Here is a 24,439-nt window from a genome sequence, read left to right as displayed (position 1 = left end):
ACAACCAGCTCAGGTCCTCCCTGGACTGGAAACAAGCATCCTGGGACCGGTTTCAGGGCATCACCCCTCATCAGCCAGGCTAGCTTGACTCAAGTGACATGGAGAGCAGGAGACCCAGTCCAGTCCAAACTTAGAAAGTTTGGTTTAAAAGGAACTGAACTGTCTCTTAAATTAATTTAGGTATTATGAAACCTTCATTTGCTTTAATGGGGTACCATGTATGGCCGCACAAGCCTAAATATTGGCATATGCTGTTACAATGGAGTGCTTGAGGCTGAGCAGGGAATGAGCACCTTCATATTTCTTGCTCTTTCAATTGCTGTAGAGTTATTATATTAACACACATGAACTCATTGTAAAAGGGCAATTCAGTTTGGCAAAAAATAACCAAGACAATGGACTATGTAAAAGACTCAGAGTCAGATGCATGAATGGGTTTTACCTGCTCTGTGCCTATAGGAGAAAGCCTTAGTGCATGTGGCTGTTAGGTTCTTATTAGAGATATGGCAGGCTGTTTGCCATCTGACAGGGGGGCAAAGGTTATAACGTCTCCCACCCTGACAGATTTAGAGGTTAGCCATCAAGTTTCATCCAGACTTCTTATAAACAAAAATATGTAAATTAATAAAAACCTGTAATGACCGTTATATCCTGGATGTTTTTTCCCAGGGTGTGAAGTCAAATTTCCATTTTTCTGTTTGAGACCACTAGGCTTTTCTTGACAGTCCGGAACAGAACAAGAATACCTTAGAACACCTGCTCAAAATAGGCAGCATGTTTATATGGGCTCCCGTGTAAGTTTTCCGCTAGCAGAGCCAGTAAGGGCTCCACTGATGGAAACATGACGGTCCACCTGACTCTAAGTAGAGTGGGCGGACCGTCGGTTTGGCACACAGGGTAGTCCACTACCTTTGTGTCGGTCTATCCTGTTTGCCAAACCCTAAATGAGGCTCATCAGTCCTATGTTGATTAATTATAACGAGTGACTCTTGTGTTGGTTCCAAAAGACTGTTTTATTTTACTGGAGCATTTATGGAGTGTTGACCAGGCCCCAAAGTGCTTTATGGAACAAGATACATAGATAAAAAGTGAGACTGTGGTAACATGCAATGTGAACTGTGGACAGTAAATGCGTGCAGGTCCTTAAAGGATCAGAAAAGTAGTAAACAATCTGCAAAGTACAAAGGTATATTACTAAGGGCTTCCTGAAGAGTATTTTGTCCAATTTCTAGTGACTACTTTGCTCAGATGTAAGAGCTCTGCTTTTTTTCCTGACTATTAGTCATCTACAAGATGGATGGTGTAGAAGGGCTTCAACCATCTATGGGTTGTTGAACATCGAGATGGCTTCTTTGGTCAGCTTCCTATTCAATATCCTTCCATATGCATTCAGCGCTGGTCTTCGTGACGCAGACCTGGTTCTTTATCTGGTTCTCAGCATCGCCGCCTTCATAACGCTCAAGTATGCATGTCTTTGGCCCTGATGTGCAGGGTTGAGAATAGCATGTGACGATCTGTTGAAGATATAAAAAACAAAAGCCTGGTCACCAAACAAGCACAAAAGTAGCCACCAGCAGTGTTCAGGTTTTAAAATGTACTTTACAGCAGATTGATGAAAAAACTTCAAGCATAGTTAATACCAAAGTTGGCTTTAATTAGAATATTAAAAAATAAATCTTTTGTCTCATTAGAACATGTAACAAAATGTGTCCTCACTCTACAAAATGAGGTGATCAAAAGAGCAGGAGCTGATATTTAGTACAAGTGCCCACAAATAAAGGAATCAAGACATGACTGTTGAGATAATTTACATAATAATCCACCTAAAAAAAAGAGCTAATTAAGTTCAACAACTAAGACATGTGCAATGGAGTTCTGGCTCTGAAATAATGTGATTCATTTTCAGAGTGCCAGGAGATCATGTACAGCTATGAACAATTGTTGAAAAGCTCTAGCCCACTTTTGCATGTATTCTCACTTGGAGATGAGCATTAATTCCATTCTTTCCAGTGTCTTCCTGGGAAGTTACCCATTAGATTTTCATTGTGATACCTACTGGTGGAAAACACTGTGAGGCAGTGTTTATATATCCAATGGATGCAAAAGTCGTCATTTTTTACTCCCAGGTGTAAATGTGCTGCAAATAACAGGCACCTCCCATCACGAATATTATTTCCTCCATGGAGTTTTTTGCAGCCGTAATTTACTCCCAAGTGTAAATATTGGACAAAGAGGCCCACAGTTGTGATTATGACACAGAGTTCTGTAGTGATTAAGATATTGCAGGAATATTATTCATACAGACATCAAAGCTTTGCTTTCCTCTACTAAAGCTGCATGAGGTATTACTGTGAGATTGTCCAAGTATTACAGTATCCTCTGGAAACCATATAGATACTTGACTCCTCTTGTATATACTCTTAGGGATATTCTGTAAAGTGCAGACAAATTCAGATGACTAGAAGGGATCCAGAGCCAGATTCCAGCAATGATTAAAATATTAAAAGATCCTATAGGAAAATCGTTTTGGTCAAGGGAAGAGAACCACCTTATTGATATTCGAAAAATTGTGGTAAAGAGATATGCATTTTATTCAGAACATTCTCTCGAGTGTCCCAGGTCTTGTCCTCCTAGTCCATTCTCTTTCCCTGATTATCTCTCAATCCAGGTGTTCTGTTCCCCCTCCATATTCCTTCTGCTACTGACTTTTTGTCCCCTGGTCCCTTCTCGGGTAAGACTCCATTTTGCTATGCTACTTATTTTGTAGCCTGGTTAGGACCCATGACCCAGGGCACACTTACTTTACAGATACATCCTTCGAGGTAAGCTCCCTCTACACCCTTGATTTCCTTGGAAGACATCGCACTCCAGCGGACACTGTAGCTGCAGCTACTCACCGTGAGGAGGCCATTGTTGTTGTAAGCTGGTCAGAGAGAGCGGAGAAAATACAAAAAACTACCGTTAGCATTTGTTATAGTAAACCCTCTTACTAACAGTGTGTCCCCAGTTGAAATCACAGTTTCTTCAATGCATTTAATTGCAGGTGGAATTCAATGTATTAAGACTACTTCAGTGGAAGTATCCTGATACATTGCTTCCTCTGGTTAGCACAGGGCTTCTCCACTCGTTGCGAACACATGACGTTTCCTACACGTGAGCAGTTGGACCTCTGGATCCATGGTGCAGCTACTAACATCCTGCAGGGACTTGCATGAGGTTGCTGGCCAACATTAGTTGTGAAGAGCAATCTGGTATATTTGCCACGTTAGTAATTCATTCGCGCTCTTGTGAGGACCAATACAACCAGGGAAAACGATATGAATGAAATCCGGCTGTGGGCTCTACTGCTTAAGGTGAGAGGCAAACTCCACTCCACAAGCATACAGACACTGAGCACACCAACAACAGTACCGAGCAGTCTTTTTTAAAAGGGAAGAGGTGTGGCACAGTGGCCAGGGCAGCTGACTCTGGAATCTGGGGGTTCACAGTTCGATCCCCGGCACTGGCGGCAGATCAGCCCAGCACCATGTGACTCTGGGCAATAGCTTGCTTAATCTTCCACAGTGCCTTGACACCCTTGGGTAATTGTTTGCGCTTTACAAATACTGGACTTACACAAAAACAACTCATATGACAGCAGAACAATATAACTACTTCAGTTCAGTCTCCCTGTTTTTTTACCTGTAAGCTCAAAAATGCTACTTGGGCGCCAACTCTAGCAATGAGGATTACATAGCTATGAGTCCAGCTGATGTCTTATATTACATCTAGTCATGTACCGGTGACACCCAATCCCCCGCCCTCCCTACCTAAGAATTTCAGCAGAAATAGGAACAAGTCCATGGTTATTCTGCAGATCTGATGATTTCTCCAACTAACTCCTGAACTCAGGTGAAGTTCATACCATGAGACAGACTTTTGGAAAGACATCATAATGAATTTGCATCTCTTGTTGGCACTTTCTGCCAGCTTGCCTTTAACATTACTGGCAACACAATAGCTAACATGAGAGGGAGTAAACCCCTAGGGATTGTCACATATGTGGGTGAACTGATTATGTGGCCCCTTTCTAATCCAGGGAATGGGTTTTTAGACTCAGATTAAGACAGCCTGTACAGGTGGCCTGAACCAACTCATGGCTCAGAGGTGGAGATCTCATCTGTATTTCAGTGGTGTACATAGCTGAGGAAGAAACTCTCAATGATGGATTATGGGTGCATGCAACACTGAAATTATTGATGCCAAGATGTGGGAACTCAGAAAATGAAGTGCCATTCTCTGCCAAAATACTGGAACTGGCATGTCTGGGAATGAATTTGGGATTAGCTAGGTCTCACTACCAAAGACTGACTGTTCATCACTTAATACCCAGTCCTGCGCTCCCTGAAAAGAGATAATTGGCCTCAGGACTGGTGGCACCAGTCTTCTGCTGATGTGCGTGGCTCTACTAAATGGGGTTTAGGGATTGCAAGATACGTTTGAATGTCAATAGGGAACTTTCCTCCAGGAGCCGGTATGTATAGATCACCCTGAGGAAGAGAATGCTACTTGGACTTTTGGGAAAATGAAAGCCGAGTTGGGGGAACTCTTAAAACTGTAAGCGGTTAACAGGAGCCTAAAAGACCAGTCCTGGACATGGAGGGCTCTTCTTAGAGAAGCCAGTGCTGCAGAACTTGGGATAAAACTATAGACGTGTTACTCCTGGAAGACTGTAACCTCCCAGAAAAAAATGCCCATTCGGCAGCTTCAATTTGAATTTTTCCTTCTCTGATCTTTTCTGGTGGGAAACATGTGCTTCCGAGCTGTCTGGCAAATAGCCGCTTTTGCAGAGTGTTTTCACATGACAACTTGCCATGCTTAAAAAATATGACCAAGTTTAATGGTAAAACCTTCCAATGGGACCTCCCGCCAGCTCCTCCCTGACCCTGTTCACTAGCGGGTCAGTCGCAGTGGGTGTCTAGCGGGTCAGTCACAGCGGGTGTCATGTTTTCAAAATATCCTACATTTCCAATTTGATAACGTTGAGGGACTTTTTTCTATGTGTTCCTTTGTAGTACTTTTTTGCAATTTTTTATATATGACATCCAATTCTCTATATTTTGTGACTTTTTTCTAATTCGTTGTTGGTGTTTTTATCTAATGAGGTTTAGGTCTCTTAAGTTCTCTATTAAAGGTATCAGCATTAGGCCAATTTCCGGATTTGATTTGATTTGATTTGTACATGTACCAGTTTTAGGAATGCATTTTCTCTGGAAAAGGCATTTTCTTCCAAGCTTCCAAGGATGATTCTGGTGTTTCTCAGAGGAACCAGTTTGCAATTATGGGTCAACATGTTTGGTCCTTGTAGAATCCTAGTCACACCACAAGTCAAGAGTTCAGACTCTAGGCTCTAGCTGAGCACTGTATTGTTCCCTTGTGGCCCAGAAGGACAGGGTTAGAGCAGTCTACAGTATAAGTAAGGACTAGAAATGCAACAGCACTTTTCCCTTTGCAATAGAAGAGTTTTCTTACACACTTGAGGAGGAGGAACACATTGAAAGCCTCTGTAAATTATGCTGTTACATGAATATTGTGCCAAACATAGCCTTTGTTGTGAATATTGGGATTTGTGAATTTCGGACCAAGACTGTGAAATTTAAATGCAGAGATTTCAGCTTCTGCTTTTTTGCAAGCATTAGAGCACTTGCCATTGAATGCAGGCGGGGACTGAAAGTGGGCTATTTCCTGTGTTCAATTCTGTGATTTTTCTGACACTAATCTTCTGAAGTTCTGACATATAGCTGTATATAAGACCTTTACAATGCTAACATCTTAATAAAGCTGTGGATGGTGGCTAGATCCATTTATTTAGCAGCAGCGACAAAGCAGTTATCTTTCCTCCCTTGTAACATAAAGCGGGAATTATCTGAATTGTTGATGCACATGAGACAACTCTTGGACCACATGCCCTCTAGACTAGAGAACTGTATTGCAGCTTAGACCCCTGTGTCTCCAAATCATACACTGGTGGTCATTCAGTCCACTAATAACACTTTAGCAAGCTCTGTGTTACACATATGTTCTTAGTAGTGCTGGCAAACCTTTATGCATGTTGGGTGAACGTGAGAGGTGTGTGGTCAGGGATGCACAGGGGTGTACCTGATGGGTGCAGAGGTTTCAGAGTGGCTTCTGGGGAACAACCCAATAGAACAGTTGCAGTAAGTAAAATGTACCCTGTTAAAAACTGCTTAACGCTACATTCTTCAGCGCCCCACCAGAGATGTCTGACCTGCGATCAAGTAGTCAACGTTGAACCCCTCAGGATCGTGATAGTATTCACAGCTGGTCCCGCTCATCGAATCCATAAACGTCTCATTCTTCCATGCCTGATCGCCTCTCAGTACCTAGCATGAGAAGTGAATAATAAGGTTAGGGTCATCTGCACATTAACTGTATACATTAACACATTGTTTGCAGACAATAAAGTCATAAACGTCTTTTGCCCAGTTTTAATGACCTTTATTCGATTATTGTGATATATGTGTTGTTCCAGTGGCTTGAGGGCAAAAGTAGTAGAACAGACAGCAACACTGAATCCTTCCTCTGGACACACCTCAACATGTCTCAATATAATTTCATAAACCCTTGCCCTGGCTATAGAGGCTTAGTAGTCAACCAATTACCATCTCCAAACGTCTCCCTCAATACTCACACCTCCAAAGTGCCCCCTCCATAAGTCTCCTGTCTACCTGATTCAATTCTTGTTGCATCCAAAGCTTGATGTTCACTTCTTTCAATTGTTCATGTCATTCTCCACCAGAAGTAGGATTTATGTGGTTTTATCAATCAATCAATCTTTATCTTTATTTGGTTTCTTGCTCAAAAACCATAAAAGCACACACATTATAATACAAATAAGAACTTGCTGGGATAAAACACGTGCCAATTAAAATAGTAACCGAGATCGTGTATAGAGGCCAAGATAGAATGAACACCAGTCTCACACAGGCAAAGCCAGAAAAGTAAAAATAACCGAATAAACATACATTTGCAATGCAATAGGTCTCGCATTTATGCGAGTTTAAGCTATTGGCATTTAAAATGAAAATGCCTTTTATTTACATTTTAAAAACCAAAACATAAATAAAAATCATTGTCATTTACCATGCCAACAGCTCAAACTCACGTAAATACGAGTCCTATTGCATTGTAAAAGCTTGTTATAAGTGGTTAGGTTTTTCTTAACGATGACAGAACTCTGCCAAAGTAGTTACGCATTCCATTGGTTAGTACTTGCGCTCTTTTCCCGGTAAACATAGGATGTAGCAAGTGCACTTCTGGTTGCCTTATCAGCCTATTATTGCAGTTTCAGGCTGCTTGGGTTTGCGTTCCGATTTCGGTCTTAATGTGTACTGTTGTAATGCAAGGTAGTTTAGCAAAAAAACAGAATAATTATTTGGACGTCTTTCACTAACTTTAGATCCACCTAGTATAATTAAATTACAGAATGTTTGCTGCCTCGGATCACGAGAATAAAATGGATACTCTTTCGAAGGAGGTGCACTTTCAAACTACACTCCTCAAACATGGTAGCAAAGGTTTACTTCTGTGGAAAGTAGAAAATAAAGTGTGAATCAATTCTCATCAGCATCACACACGCTGAGTGGCACAGTATGCTAATACCGACGTAGCCAAAAACGTAAGTATTCCCTTTTCCCATCAGAGAGCCATCTGCAACACTGTACTGAAAACTCTTCTACAGACCTGGTTGGTGCCCAGCAGACATTCCTGCATGAACATGCACGAGAAGAGGGAGGACATAGGGCAATCACTTCCCTAAACATACCAACTCCTGACCCTCTTCAAATCAGCCAATGCAGACAAAGAACACAATTGCCTGAACACAGCAGTGATTTCCGATTAACACATTTCACAGACACAACAGACCCTGGCTCCAAAGGCTAGCCTTTTGTTCAGTGAAGCTCCGTGCCCCCCCTCCAACCCCCAACGGCCCTACGGTGGGATCCATCTTGGCATAAAGGATGTTGGGGCATATCATCAAGAGCAATATCGCCGCTAAAGCGGCAATATTCCTATCGTCCTATAAAAAAGGTGGCGCTAACATGCATTAGCGCATGTTAGCTGCCGAATTCCCACTGCCTGGCATCTCAGCTATAAACATCGCTAATGAGATGCAAAGTAGGCGTGGCTGGGAAAACAACATGGGAAATTATCGCTAAGGCAGCTTCGCGATATCAGCAAAGAGCATTAGCGATAATAATCATCACGTCAACTATGCCTTAACGCAGGAATTTAACGTCTGTTAAACTCCTGACTAAGGCATACCTAACATGGGAGGTGGATTATGGTTATACGACCACAGGTTCGTATCACCAAGGCTATCGCCATTTTGAGCACAACATTGCTGGTTTTCCAGCGATGTTGGCCCATTTCCCTGGATATCTCTGGAATATTATCGCCCTGGACTAACGCGTTGTTCATAACGCGCTAACCGGGCGATAAATTCCAGCGATAGAGGGCGATGAATATAAAAGCGCTAAGCGCACTTTCCGATATTTATCGCCGTCTGTTGCTGATATGCCCCATGGTGTTTGTGAAAACTCTCCAGAGCACAGGGAAGTGCAGCAGCACTGAGGTGTTTCCAGGGAGCAAATGGACTCTGGACATGCACGCGCCACTCTGGCCTTATACAGCCGATTGGAGTGGAAAAGAGTAAACTCTTCCTTGTTTCGTCATGGCTGGTATTTTATAGAAGGGGAAATAAATTTGGGTGCAATTTTTTTTTTTAGAGCACCTGGTGCTTTCAGACAGGTAATGTTTTCGGGCCGTTAACCAACACAAATGAGCTGGCATTTTATACCAGGATGTTCAAAGAGGAAAGCACATTTCCACAACCAGAGACACTGCTCAAACGTACAGCATTTAAAAGGCAGTAATGTAAAAGTACCGGAAGCGGAGCCAATATTGTACAGGTACAAAGAAATGCAGGCAATGAAAAACAAGAACAAAAAAGTGTTCACACGAGTCCTAGTTAAACAAGTATTGGCATAGCCAATAGGTCTCGCCTTTGGGGCCTTATAAGTGTTTAGCCATGCAATAGTTGATGTTGTTGCAGGAAGGATATTGTGCTGCATAACTAAATACTTATAAGGCCCCAAAGGCGAGACCTATTGGCTATGCCAATGCTTGTTCATGTTGAAGGGAAGGCCGCTGTGCCTGCGTGGATAAAGAGAACCATGGAAAAAAGGTTTGACATAAAGGCGCTCAGAGACAGAAATGAGTGATATCAGAGTCATTATGCCCATTGTCACAATAATGGTTTAGGAAAAAAAGAAATTCTTACAAGGCGAATGGGTGGGAGCACGTGTAATGGGGGCATGTCAAGAGAGGTTGTTGGAATTAACCAAGTCTCTCCCAACTATGGCGGGGAGCCGGGGGACAGGCGTGAGGCCACATCACTCACCCTGGGCCAGGGGTTGACCTGAGAGAGTTAGCCGCCTAGGCAATAACCCGGAAGCACTTAATTGCTTACAGTGTCACGGGGTGATGTACATGCCCCTTGAAAGGATCTGTGACGTGGCGGGCTGGTCTCTTCATTCCTGCTCGCCGCACAGGACTCCACGCTTGGATCTTGGCTCCTCCCCACACCCCTGGAGCACAGACGGCCCACCCTGACAAGGAGGACACTGCCTGGCTGGCTGTTGAATGTCCAGAACACCCAGCCCTTTGTGAGTTGCACAGGCTAAGAGTTGTTTTCTTGCCCGACTCAGGAGTGTTGTTTGAGTCGCAATGGCGGCTCTCGAAGTCGTTTGGTGCTGAGGTGCAGTTAGGCCTGGGGTTTTTTGGTACTGGTTGATCGGATGTAAGGCAGTGGGGTGTGTTGGGGTTGGGGGGGTCTGAAGGAATGCTTTGTGTAGTAAAGACCTAATGGCAATACCCTCGGGCAGCGGTGGGTACATTACATCTAGTTAAAAGTTTAATATACTGTTTTTTAACCTTTATAGTAAGAAAGACTGCTAGCTCTCCTCATTGGAGCATTTAGATTATTGTGATGTCTTGTGTATTTTTCCTAATCCTGATTTCACCTAGATTATGGATGATGGATAATGCCAAGATTGTTATTTTAGTATTCTCAAGTGCCCCTCTCTGTGCTGAGTGCAGCGAGAGGTCATAATCTCAGAGTGTCCAGTCAGGGGAGGTATAATCGAATGTAGGACATGCTTCACAAACATTAAGGAGCTTCTGCTTCAAGAGTTTCAACTTAGACTGTCTAGGCTATGGGTTCTAAAAAACTCTGCAGTAACTTTTCCAAGGATCTCATGATAGAAAAGCGTAACTTTTGGAAGTTATAAAAATATGATAAAGAGAAAGCGCACGCCCTCACCGGGACTGTCCCCCGTTGGTCCGCAAAAGGCGGATTCACGCCGGAGTTTCAGGCTATTCACATGAGATACATGTACAATGAATCCTAAAACAGAGGAAATGAATAGAGGAAATACTAGGAAATTGCCATCCCTAGGCCTCTTGTTAGCCAACATCAGACACCCCTAACTGTAAGAGTATTAACGTATGCTTTAGTGCCTGCTACTGTACGAAGCATATGCCAGCACAAATAAATGCAGCAATGTTGCATATCATGCTTCAATTGCAGCATAGCCTGACTGCATAGGGTGTGGCGTTCTAAGGGGGGCTGTAAAGGACAGCTTTTTGCACATTTCAGTGTACTCTTCTGGTAAGAGCTAGGATATTGTTTAGCAAAATAATGACGTGCTTATTAAAATACTAGGTCTCGTAAAGAAAAATGTAAATGTGGAAAATAACACAATACTTGGTGGATAGTGAGTGCATGACAAAAACGCTTATACTACGTCAAAAACTGTAAAAATTTTCCCAGTGGATTTCTGCAGGATCTAACCTTTCCTATCTTCACTCCGTCTTAGTGCCCTTTCCTTAAAGGAGTGCTACCTCTTAGGCACAAGAACACGGATCCATAGTAGCAGGTCATTTTGGTGGAGGATTTGTGCTAATTTCGATCATTCCCCATTTCCATTTTTTTAGCCATACTTTGAATACTGTTGTCATCCATGTGTGTTTAAACTATGCCTTCATGTTAAGGTAATTCTAAACCAATAACATCTTTACTCTAAACCAATAAGAACCATATTTTCCTCTGACATTCATTAAAATGGTAATTGTTTTATTTCTTTTTTTGTGTTCAAAATATTTTATTGAAATTTTATAATGAACATCAACAACATAGACATACAAAAATTATCAAATTCATTCCAATAGAAAAGAAATTGGTCATATTCTTATAAACTTAAAAGGAGGGGGGGAAGGGAAACATCTAATAACAAATTATTGAGTAAGCAATAAATAGAGCTACTATGACATATTAGTTAGTATAAAAATCGTAAATAGCATTACAATACATAAACATACCCCTAAGATGCAAAATAGAGATCAACAGGACTCCAAAAAGAGTGATAGGAAATAGGATTATGATTAACCCCAGACAAAGATAATTGAGCACCTCGTCTTGTAAAGATAACCCAAGACCACCAAGCATGAACTGATAACTTAGAAACATCTTTCCAACAAAAGGTAATAGATTTTAACACAGCAGAAATCAAAAAATCAAAAAGCCTACATTCAAAAGAATTTAGAGATTGTGATAATGTAACTGATTTGCAAATTAACATTTTATATGATAAGTCTTCATGTATATGCAACAATTTCTTAATAAAATCCCAAACTTCTGTCCAGAATTTTGCAATTAAAGGGCAATCAAAAAGCATATGTCGTAACGAACCAGGATGCAATTTACAATGCCAACAAGTGTCAGATTGAAGGAGTTTAGCCTGGAATAAACGTTTTGGAGTCCATAAAGAATTAAATAAAATATAGGAATTGGTTTGATAAAGTGAGACAGGTAACCACCCAGAAATACTTCTAATCCATATAATTTCCCATGAATCATTAGACAATGTAAGTGAAAGTTCATTATTCTAGAAGGTTGCAATCATCGTTATGTTACTTCCTAACGTATTAGATAATTTTTTATATAAAATGGAAACACCATTAGCTTTCAGCGAAATAGTTTGGATATACACGGATAGATCAGCTGTAACACTAGTCGGAATAGCTTGTGGAAAGGAATCTAAAATTGAATTAATTAAATATTCATATTTAATACGATCAGATTGGGTTAAACCAAACCTTGTTTGTAGATCCTCAAACGGTATAAAGGTATTGTTGGAATAAATGTCTTTAAGATAAAAAATACCCGCTTTGATCCACGAAGACCAAAATCTAATGTTCCTATTTAGTTTAATGATATTGCTATACCATAATGATAATTCAACAGTGTTATACATGGGGTATAGAAAAATAGAATCTAAATCATTAAAAACCAATTAAGTGGATTTGAGAACGATAGATTTATGAAAAACTGAGGAGGTGTTAGACATAGTTAACAGCGTTGGTAATGGGAACGGCTTCACCATAGATTTTTCAATTAGGAGCCAAGAGGGTGGATTATGTAAAGGGAAATAACTAAACCATAAGGCACTTTGTTTTAAAATAAAAGCTTTATGATACAGAAAAAAATCTGGGATACCAAATCCAGCATTACATTTAGACATTTTTAATTTTTTATAACTAATGCGAGGTGATTTGTTATTCCAAAGAAATTTGGAGAGAAGTTTATCAATATCTTTATAAAATTTTAATGGGAACTGAGAGGGAATCATGGAAAGAGTATAAAATATTTTTGGAGCAATATTCATTTTAATAGATTCCAGTCTACCCCACCATGAAAGATGCAGCAAAGCCCATTTAGACGTTTTATCTTTAATATAATCTAAGACAAACTTACAGTTTAAAGTCATTGTAGATTTTATAGATGAGGAAAATAAAATACCAAGATATTTTAATTGAGTCTTTTGCCAAACAATTTCATTCATAGGTATCATGTCAGGAGTACAATAAATGTTTAAAGGGAAGTTTTATTAGTGTTTAATTTATAGCCAGACACCATAGAATATTTTGTTATAATCTCTAATAAAGAAGGAAATGAGGATAAGGGGTCACTAATACATAAAAGTACATCATCAGCATACGCTAAAGTTTTAATAATAATCTCATTAATAATAATTCCTTTAATGTTATCACATTTTCTTATAGATGTAAGAAAAGGTTCAATGCCAATTAAAAACAGTAGCGGGGAAAGGGGACATCCTTGTCTAGTACCTCTAAAAAGGGAAAATTGATTTGAAATTTGGCCATTAATAAATAGACGAGCAGAAGGAGCACAATATAGAGCTGAAATCATACGAATAAAATTATCTCCAAAGTTAAAAGATGATAAAGCATGGAATAAAAATTGCCAATGCAATTTATCAAAGGCTTTTTCAGCATCCAAAGCCATAATTCCTGAAGGAGTAGTTAACGTAAGACCTTGTTCAATGACATGTAATAAAGTTCTTGTATTATTTGCAGAGTGTCTATTCTTCATAAAACCAGATTGATCCGAATGTATAATAGAGTCTAGTACAGGGGATAATCGTGTGGCTAATATTTTGGCATATAATTTACAGTCTTGATTAATTAAAGAGATAGGGCGATAATTAGATACAAGGGTGGGGTCTTTATCAGGTTTGGGAAGAACGATACTTAAAGCTTCAGTAAAGGATCCTGAAGTAATTCCCGTAGAGCCAAACGTTGTGAAAAGTTGAAATAATAAGGGTAAAAGAAGGGATTGAAACTCTTTATAAAACTCCGCTGGGAAACCATCAGGACCCGGAGATTTATTCTTTTTAAGAGATTTTATAGCGGTCCAAATTTCCTCCTTAGTAATTGGAGAGTCAAGCCCCATTTTATCTGATGGAGAAATTTTAGGTAAACCACATGAGGATAAAAAAGAATCAACTAAAGATTCATTATGAAAATCAGGTTTATCATATAACTTAGAGTAAAAATCCCAAAATTCATTCAGAATATCTTTATGAGATAAAGCTATTTTACCATTGGATCCATGAATAGAAGTAATTTGAGTTTTATCCTTTTTGATACGTAAGTAATTCGCTAACAATCTTCCAGATCTGTTTGCATTAAAACTAAATTTAGCTTTGGCCTTAGAAATCTGAACACCAGCTCTATTACTTAGAATTGTATTAAATTCATATCGAAGCTTTTGCAACTTACTTCTATATTGAGGGTCATTAGACGAAATAAAAAGTCGTTCATATTCCGCTATTTGCTTTTCTAGTTTTTTAATATTTGCATTAAAGGTCTTATTTTCGTGAGCCATAATAGAAATAGTTACCCCTCTAATATAAGGATTAAAAGCATCCCAACTATTAACCAATGAAGTAGTACCTTCAGGGTTAAATTGAAAAAAATCATGAATGGCAGAGAGGAGCTTTGGTTTATTAAGTTCATTGAGAGCTATACCAGAATTCATTCTCCATCTAGGCTGGTTAGTAAAGGTTGGATTTAAATTTAGAATACAAGAAACCATAGTGTGGTCAGAGACATCAATGTTGCCAATCTTGGGGTTACTAACACAGTTGATCAGCTGTTTCGAAACTAATATATAATCGATCCTAGAATGAGAATTATGTGGGTTAGAAAAAAAAGTAAAACATTTTTCTGTAGGAAAGTGTAACCGCCAAATATCAACTAACTTAGTGGTTTGAAGAAATAATTTAAAAGCAAAATAAACCTTAAGGGGGTGGAATTTAGTACGAGATATTCTATCTAATAACGGATCAGATATGACATTAAAATCACCTGCAACAATTAAAGGTACATTACCAATTTTAACCACCTCCGTTGAAAGAGTAGCCCAAAAAACAGGGTCATCTGCAGTAGGGCCATAAACATTTAATAAAAATAAGATAGAATCATGAACTTTAACCTTAACAATTAAATATCTCCCATCCGTATCTGTAATTTTGCTCAAAACTTGGCAATGAGCTTTTTTCGCACAAAATATAGCTACACCATTTTTCTTGCCATTAGCAGGAGAAGAAACAATATTATCAACCCATTTTTTCTTCATATAGTTTAAAATTTTATCATCTATATGAGTTTCTTGCAAAAAAAAAAAATCAGCTTTGCAACTACCTAAATAATCCAAAATTTTTGTACGTTTCACAGGATGGCGTAAACCTTTACCATTCAGTGACACTACTTTAATATTAGCCATGACAAAATAAAAAGAGAGAAGGGTTAGAAAGAAGAAGGACAGAAAAAGATACAAATGTTACGAAGAAAGTAGCTCCAAAACACACAAAAGGGAATGGAAGAAATAAAACATAGCAAAAAAGACAAACAAAACACATAAATATGAAGATTGGGACGCACACACACTCTACAAGCATGGCCAGAAACCGCTGGAGCCCAGAATATTATGAGTTATATAAATCTGTCAAAGAAGATCATACATGAAAGAATCAAGTGATAGGACCCTGAGTGTCCATAGATTGCTGTACTTGTTGATCCAGAAATTGTCGTAGATCTTCAGGACGTTGAAAGGATTTTGAAAAATTATCTTTCCAAATGCGCATAGTTGAAGGGTCAAAAAGGCCATATTGGTATCCAAGGCTTCTCAATCTTGGGCGAAGATCAGTAAATCCCTTACGTGTTGCAACAGTTTCCTTGGCAAAATCTTGATGAATAAAGATTTTGTGACCATTGACCAACAATGAAGGAATTTCTCTAGCTGCTTTTCTGATCAGAACCAAATGATGGTGACGGAGAACTTTAAATATCATTTGTCTAGGCTTGCTATGTTGAGGATTGCGACGTGAAGAAATTCTATGAGCCTTATCGATTTCAAATTTTTCTGGAAATTTGACATTTAAAAGACCAGGAAGTAAGTTCTCTAAGTATAGTCGACAGTTAGATCCCTCAACCTCTTCTGGTAAATTAAATATGCGAAGATTGTATTGTCTATTGCGATTTTCCATGTCCAGAAGTTGTGAGCACAGAGGTGATATTTTCGCCACAAGTGGAGTAAAAGCATCGACTTTAACTTTATTGTCTTGTATTTTAATTGAGTTGTCTGAGATTTTCATCGACAAACTCGCCATTTCCTTTCGTACATTTTTTATTTCAGTCGCAATAGTTTCTGTATTAGCACGAAGAGCCTGAATTTCCTCCAAAATTAAAGAAAGCGAGGGTTCAGATGACTCCACCACCTTTGATTTTATTGGGGGCGGTGAACTCTGCTGTTTTCTTTTATTTTTGTTATCCATTTTTGAGAAAAGATAATATAATTTGACTAAAAATGAGTAGATTATGAGTAAAAAAAAGCAAAAAGGAGCAAAGCAATCCTCCAAAATACTGGTGCAGCAGCTAAACTGGACTAGGGGTGTGGCTAGGCCCAAGCCAGGCCCTTTCCTGAAGTATGCTCCGCCCCCCTGACAGACTAACCAGGCAGTCTCTCAATGCAGACCTCGGAGCAGGAACCAGGGAGCCAGAAACACGACTTCCCACGATGAAAACGAGCTGAAACCACTTCACAATGCTGGTAAGCCTGTAATTTGCGCAGCGACCTCCTTTAAAACAAAATTTTGACAGACTTTCGGCGTTTTATTTAAAAAAACGGGCGAAAACGCGGAGGAGCTCACCGAGTGGCGGCCATCTTGATTCGCGCGCTCGCGCGTCTCCCGTAATTGTTTTATTTCTAATTTTATAGGAAGCATTTCCCTGCCATGTCTTTTATTCTCTTTGTATTGTTCTGCCATAAGCTTGCAATGCATAATGTAGGGGAAACAAGTAACCATTGCAACTGCTTGTCAAGGCCAGACCGATTGGTTTTGTCAATGCTTGTTAATAGAAATTGTGGTAAAGCTTATTCAGAGGCTCGCTAGTAGCAAGCAACCTGTATTCTACCAGCACGCTTAGGATCTACATTAATTCTCAAACATCCCGTTTCAATTTCCTTCTCGACCTTATTTTCCTTCTCTTTTAGAAATCCATCTTTCGTGTTTGCATTCTTTCTCCTCTCTTCACAATTTACATAAATCTCAATTCTCTTCCTTTTTAGGATACTTCTCTTTACCCGATATTCCCTTCCCTCATTACATGTTCTGTCTCGTTTACTCCCTATTCATTTTTCACTTACTCTCAGGGTTCTTTCAATTCTGTACTTTTCAATGTATACCTTTCTAGTTGGCTCTTTTCTTCTTATGCTTTTCATTTTCTCCCTTTTTGACTTTCTTTCTCTCTGCCTCTTCTCTCCTCTTCTTCTTTCGCTTTCCTCTACTTTATCTCATTTCAACTTCGTTCAATTTCTTTCCCTTCTTTTTTCTTTTTCTCCCCTTCCCCTTTTCCCCTTGCTTGCTTCTACTTTTTACTTTGTCTCACTATCCCCTTTCTCTTTCATTCTCTCCTCCCTACCCATTACCCTTTTCCCATGTGTCTCTAAGGCTATCTCTCATGCAGTAATGTCATTTGGTCTTTTATCCCAAACATTAAAAGTCAAAAGATGGCAGTCACACCTCAAAAGAAACTCTGTGTTCACTGTCTTTAACACCTTCAAGGTGGAAATAATACAAAGCTGTCCAGTTATGGCCACATCTAGTGTCTTCGCCAGTGTTTATTTATTAAGCAGCACTCCATTGGAGAACATATGTTTTCCTACATTCTCCCCTGCGTTTTCCTCTACCATAACACACTACCAGTTCCTCTCCTTTCCGCCCCCCCATCGCAGCTTCTCGAACCACAAACTCACTGCCACCCCTTCCCTCCATCCCACTTTTCAAGTGAAATTTGTAATTTTTTTGTTTACATTTTTTATTTTGCATAAAGTCTAAGAAACTGCAAAGTGCCGCCATATATACTTGTTTTTTTTGTTTTTTCTGTACTGTACTAAAGTTGACACATTACATCAATGCATTAAAAATGGCAACCATGCATCACACTGCATGTATATGCAATCTTCATGCCCCATGTTTGTGCATGTGTCTACACAGCCATGTGCATCAGTATCCGTCTCAGAATGAGTTTTCTTTATGAGAAACCCATTGCAAGATCGCCAGTCTAGAGTGTGCATGCATCTAGCGATTGGCACAAATCACTTCCAAAGTCAATAACTTGGCCTTTTAAAGCCAAGATGTATTGTTTCTGCTAAAGCCTATTTTATGTGCTGTTAATGACAGAATAAAATGGCTTTCATGCGGTGCTTTACATCCTAATATTCCACTCCAAAATAAGGGCCTGATTTAAATGTTGGGTCTTTTTTACTGTCCATCACCACCAGGCAAACCCTTTATCCCTAAGGAGCTCGTTGTTTGCCGTAGGACAAAAAACATCTGTCGGTCCGATCAGCATTTCTAAGTTTGGCAGTCAGGTCCTCCGCCAGGGCGATGGAGTAGTTTACTTTGTTGCCATGGCGCAGGACAACCGGATAGCCAAAATTTAAATTGAGCCCTTAGTTTTCCATTCTATGTGTACCCCAGTCAAATACAGGGCTTCCTTCTTCTAACTAAGATATTTAGTCAGATATATTCTTCAAATTCATCCAAGTGGAAGATTAGTGAAGATGTTCAGGTGGAGGTTAACGGTGGTGTTTGGGTTTGTGATCAGCCGTGTGGCTGCTACTGGTCCCCGGCTCAATGAACAGGGAAATGGTCTGCTGTTGTATTGATTTCCCTCTACTAATGAAAGCCATACTGTCAAAATAATGTGAAAAAGAAAAAACATATTACCTTTTCGATTTGAACTTTAAAGCCCTTCACCACATCCGTAGGGCTGGATCCGTTCTTCTGGGAGGGTTCCAAGACTTTAAGTTTGAGAACTGTCAGACAAAAAAAAAGAGACAATCAGCCCCCAATTACCATCCCATAATCTATTAAGTAAGGAAGTATTACCGTCCCAAGGAAGATTTCTATTACTACCTGAAAGACTAGGGGAAAAACGATGCCAATTTCATCTAGCTTTCTGGCTTTGTTCTGTACTGGCTTTGGGAAGAAGAACTAGAACCTGGCCTGATTATGTGGAAGTGCAAGAGAGGTTCTCTTAAAGGGGCAAGAGTCCTCTTTGTCCAGTCCTCCATCTTTCGAACATTCACCACGATAAGCATTCTAGAAGGTTATCTTGTTTGTTGATGTCATCTTGGGGTTTGAGATGTATTGTGACATTGTTCCCTGGATGGCCATCTTTCAAATTCTCTCTCCTTGATCATGTGAAATTTCAAAACACTGAAAGATGACTGTATACAACATGAATGCTTCTCAAAAATTGGTTTGGTAGGAGATGTGTTTTCAAATATATCCAGGAAGGCTAGATTATTGCTAGGAAAAGCCTTGTGATCCTGCACAGAAAAAAAGCACTCTAAATTGTAAGATTAATGTGTGAAAACTCAAAGTAAGTACTAAGTGATGCATCTAACAATCTACATGCACTGTATACAATGACCCCAATAGGTATTTTGACTGGTATGGCTTTTTTATTAGCCCGTTAAATGCCTCATGAGCTTGAAAAACGAGAGGGAAGGAGCACCTATTGTCAGACAGTTATCAAGGTTACCTCCACACCTGGCCACTACCTCCTCGCAGCTCTGTGAAGCCGTGAGGAGGTAGTTGCCAGGCGAGGAGGTAACCTTGATAACTGTCTGACTATAGACCCCGATGATGAAGCATGCCACCAAGGGTCCTTTTGATGGGTGAGGGGTATTTTAAAATAGCTGTGTGCTTTCCACCATCGTTGGAGACACACATATCTGGAGGAATACTACTTTTCTTGTTTATAAGGGTGGATCCCTTTGCTTATATATGTACTGATTAGAGGAAGATGAATCCACCTCTTATGCTCGTTTGAGCACCACCTTTTCACTCCCCCTTGGTTTTTTTATTCCTGCTAAAGTGCACATTGTGTGCTGATCCAGACACACGATAAACAGTAAACCCTGATAAACAAAGAACCAACTCCCACCCAGGCTAGTAGGGCAACGGGTTTGCAGCAGCCAATTAAAAATTCAAAACATGAGGGAATGCCTCTCCAGTGCAGCAGTCAGGGCTGGTGGGTAAACCCCTACGTGGCTAGTCTGTGTGGTGCCTGCATCCTCAATTATATGTTCTTTGGGCCTCTCCTGAGATGTATCAAGCCTGATGACATGCTCTCATATCATACGATGGTATCAGCAGTCATTTGAGTAACATCTGGTCCCTCCTGTAGTTCTGATGTTATGTAAGCCAACAAATTGACCTTTGAGACATCAAGACATCAGTTAGCTCACAAGCTAGCATGAAGTTCCATCTCCGCAACCACCACTGCTCGTTTCATGGCTACATATTCTCTTGTTGTTGAAAAATGGCCCTCTCTGAATGGTCACCCCAAACTTTTTGCCTTCCTTCTCCTCTTTTTTTAAACTCGTTTTTCTTGACTTTAGGACTTTGAGCACTTTACCACTGCTAACCAGTGCTAAAGTTCATGTTCTCTCTTTTCTAAACATAGCAACATTGGTTCATCCCAAAATCGCATATTCAATGTGCGTATAAGTTCCTACTAAAGTTCACTACATATGCGCAGGGCCTGCAAGTTCAATGTTGCTAGTGGACCTGCAGCACTGATTGTGCCACCCACTTAAGTGGGCCTTATTCATTTCTCAGGCCTGCCACTGCAGAGGTTGTGTGGCAGTTTTAAAGTGCCATCTCAACCTGGCAAGATCAACCCCTTGCCAGGCCTAAACCTTCATTTTTAATACATATAAGTCACCCATAAGATAGAGCCTGGACAGCCCCAAGAGCAAAGTGCAGCATATTTAAAAAGTAGGACATATACTTTTGAGTTTTACATGTCCTGGTGGTGAAAAACTCAAAAATTCATTTTTCACTTCTGCAATGTCTATCTCTCCCATAGCATAACATTGGAATTACCCTATTTTATTTTATACATCACAGACCCGGCGCTTTGGCTTCGGAACCGGCGCATCACCATCATTGCATTGAGAACATTGATGCATCACCTTGACTGTGAAATCAACACCAACGCATTGCTCCGATGCACCCCACATCTTGTTGGCGCGACTGGGATCAAGGTACTTTTGTTCAGCAGGCCTTGCATGGCTCCTATATCTGGCCCTTGCTCCATTGCATTCAGCCTGAACTGACTTAAAACGTTTTAAGATGTCTATACCTTTGGAGAGGGGTTTCTTTACCTTGATTCTGATGGGTCTTGAGAATTAGGACAGGACTATCTATGGTTATAATGGCATTACACATATGTATTCGTTTTGGAATGTTCTCATTGTTAGTCTCTATCGATGCTCACATATGAAGATCGCAGGCTATTAAATATATGTAATTTGTCTATTATCAAAAGCCATACTGGCCCCTTAGTTCGCATCTCTTGTGCAGGAAGCCATACTTGGACTTATCCAGAGAAAGCTTTAAAGGGACATGTGAACTGACCCAGTAAGCTTACTTTGTTTTGCAAGTGCATAGTGTGTGAAGCACTGTTGGACTTGGCCCTCTCTGCAGGACCATCCCCAAAATGTTGCCTTTACCCCTCCTATTTTGCTGAATTTGTTTTTTTTTTTTTTGTTTTTTTTTATAAAACCTTTATTTCTTCAAGAATCTGGACACAGCTATTCAGCCGACAACCCGGAGGTTCGGCAGCTTCGGTAGGAGAGGACAAAGAAGCGTCCACAGTGCATTGAAGGAGCAGTGAAAAGGTTCCATTTTTAAATAATTACAAACACACAACAAACCCCAGCAAGGCAACAACACTGAATACCCACGGTGTTAGCCCCTCAGGGGGGAGCCGGACCCCAATCGTCTAACAGTTACAGTACTGTGAAAAGAGGAAAACGGGGGGAAAGCAGAGGCCCAAGAAGTCAATTAACCATCACATCTGCATACTAAGCTGGAAAGAAGATCAAGAAGAAAGCTGTTCCTCGGGGGGATCCAGATCAGGGGCAAGACATATTCCCCCCCTGTATTGATTCCACCGCCCCCAGATGGCATGCCACTTCCGAGGGCGGCCTCTAGCGCAATAGACTGTCTTCTCCCTGAGCATACTCCAGTCCATATTTTCTTTCCACGCGGTTAACGTGGGGGGCCCCGCGGAACCCCACAAGCGCCCGATGTCCCTCTTAGCAACCATGTTACCCAGAGTAACCCACTGGGTCTGCGCCTCATCATGATCAGTGGGCCCCCAGACATTCAGGAGACAACACCGCGCTTCCGGCTGCATAGCAATGCCCGTCACCTCCCCCATCACCGCATGAACTCGCCTCCAAAATTCCGTGATGACACCACATTCCCAAATGATATGGAGGAAAGTACCCACCATACCACATCCCCTCCTACATAGGCCTTCCTCAGAGAATCCCATATGAACCAGTCGCGGCCCCGTCACATACACTCGAAGCAATATCTTGAGCTGCACCAGCCTCAGACGCGACGGGATCGCAACCTCCTTAGGAGAGGAAACAGCAGACTGCCAGTCCTCATCATCCAGCTCGAGTCCGTCCCTGGTCCACTGGTCCCGCAGCCCCAGAAGGATATCAGCCCGAACATTTATCAGTTTCTTGTAGATGAGCGAGATCGTGCTCTCTGGCATATGGCCATCAAGGATACGGTCCTCCAAAGGAGAGGACTCAGGCACCTTCTCACCCTCCACGAGGACTGACCGTAGGGCATGACGCACCTGAACATATCGGAAAAACTCAGACGCCCCCAACTCATACTCCTTCTGCAACTCTTCAAAGGACTTCACCCTACCCTTAATCAGCATATCTCCAACCCTGGAGATGCCAATCAAGTCCCATTTATCAAACCCTTTCGTATGCCAAAGCCTACCCAACCTTTCAGATTCAAACAACGGGGTAGCTAGGGTGAGCCTATCCTTCCAGCCCAGTGAGTCAGTCGCCATCTTCCATACACGCACCGCCACCCCAGTGGGCCCCGTGAGGGACGAGTCGAGGGACCGCGAATACAATGTCCTAAGATAGTTCCCACCGCGCAGCAACCATCTGTCCATGGCATAACCAGGGCTGAGAGCCGGGCCATAAAGACCATGGTTAATCGCGGACAACTGGGTGGCCCAGTAATAGCGTCGGATGTCTGGAAGAGCGATACCCCCGTCATACCATGGAAGCGTCAATTTAGCAATCGCTATCCGCGGCCGCCCATCCCACAACAACGTTCGTTGGAGGCTTTCAACCTCCCGAAAGTACTTGGCCGGCACCCAATCCAGAGTATTCTGCAATGCGTAGAGGAACCGAGGAAGGGACATCATTTTGAACAAGGCAGCGCGCCCGACGAGGGAGAGCGGCAACCTCCGCCAGCCCTCAACATCCCGCTGCAGGCGCGCCAGGGGGGGGAGCAGGTTTCTCTCATACCGCAAAGCGGGGTCCATGGAGATAAAGATCCCCAGATACATGAAGCCCTGCTGAGCAATCTGAATCGAACAAGTTCGCGGGACCGGTGGAACCTCACCACTCAGGACGTATAAATACGATTTACTCCAGTTGATGACGAGACCCGAGTTCCTACCGAAAGATGTAAGAACGTCACAAAGCACTATGAATGAATTCTTGGGCGAGGCAAGATACAACAGGATGTCGTCAGCGTATAGCGAAATGCGGTCCTCGTGTTCGAGCGACCAGCGAAGGCCACGTATGTCCGGGTGCCAGCGTATCCACGCCGCCAGCGGTTCAAGGGCAAGGGCGAACAGCAGAGGCGACAGGGGGCAGCCCTGCCGAGTCCCCCTCCCAAGCTGGAACGGAGTCGATGCCTGGCCATTTACCACCACACTCGCAAGGGGTCCCTCATACAGCAACCTCACCCAACTCACAAAACCAGGGCCAAAGCCGAACTTGGCTAGCACAGCCCACAAATACGCCCATTCCACCGTATCAAAGGCCATCGTGGCATCAAGAGACGCCACAATAGCCGGTTCTCGCAGCGTGCCAGCCCTGGCGATCACACCATGAAGGCGCCGAAGGTTTAACGCGGTGTTGCGATGCGGAATAAAACCGGATTGATCCGGGTGAATCAAGTCTCCAAGTACCCTGACCAATCGGCCCGCCAGGATTTTAGCCAGAATCTTCGGCTCGGCGTTGAGGAGTGAGATGGGCCTATATGAGGCACACTTATCTCGGGGTTTACCATCTTTGTGTATCACAACAATTGTCGCCAGCCTCTGGTCCAACGGGAGGGTCCCACTCCCCCGCGCCTCCACGAACATGGCGCGCAGGTGAGGGGCTACCCTATCCGGGAACTGCTTATACAGGTCAATCGGCAAGCCATTCGGGCCCGAGGCCTTGCCCGGGTTCAGCGCGCGAATAGCTCCCGCCACCTCATCGACCGTTATGTCTCCATGAAGATCCTCTCTATCTACATCAGAGAGACAGGGCAGAGCGATATCCCTCAAGAGGTCACGCGAGTCCTCGGGCGGCCTATCCGACACTGAGGCATAAACC

The 24,439-nt window shown here is 41.8% G+C and overlaps 1 protein-coding gene across 3 annotated transcripts in view; it reads right to left on the bottom strand.

Moving 5' to 3' along the window:
* Positions 1–958: 958 nt before the first annotated feature.
* The window catches only part of LOC146796832 (metalloproteinase inhibitor 1-like), a 37,852-nt gene continuing 14,371 nt past the window's right edge, over positions 959–24,439 (bottom strand). Inside the window, exons 3-6 of one of the 3 annotated variants that reach the window (XM_085629573.1) lie at positions 18,720–18,808; positions 6,269–6,383; positions 2,802–2,923; positions 959–1,514 (exon numbers count right to left, since the gene is read on the bottom strand). In XM_085629573.1, coding sequence (XP_085485699.1) covers positions 1,365–1,514; positions 2,802–2,923; positions 6,269–6,383; positions 18,720–18,808 — 476 coding nt within the window. In that variant the 3' untranslated portion in view covers positions 959–1,364. The remainder of the gene's footprint in view (positions 1,515–2,801; positions 2,924–6,268; positions 6,384–18,719; positions 18,809–24,439) is intronic. The other 2 variants (XM_085629572.1, XM_085629574.1) reach the window with 2 other exon arrangements.

Source organism: Triturus cristatus, chromosome 10 (assembly GCF_964204655.1).
Source record: "Triturus cristatus chromosome 10, aTriCri1.1, whole genome shotgun sequence".
Taxonomy (NCBI): domain Eukaryota; kingdom Metazoa; phylum Chordata; class Amphibia; order Caudata; family Salamandridae; genus Triturus; species Triturus cristatus.
This window is presented reverse-complemented; position numbering and strand designations above follow the sequence as displayed.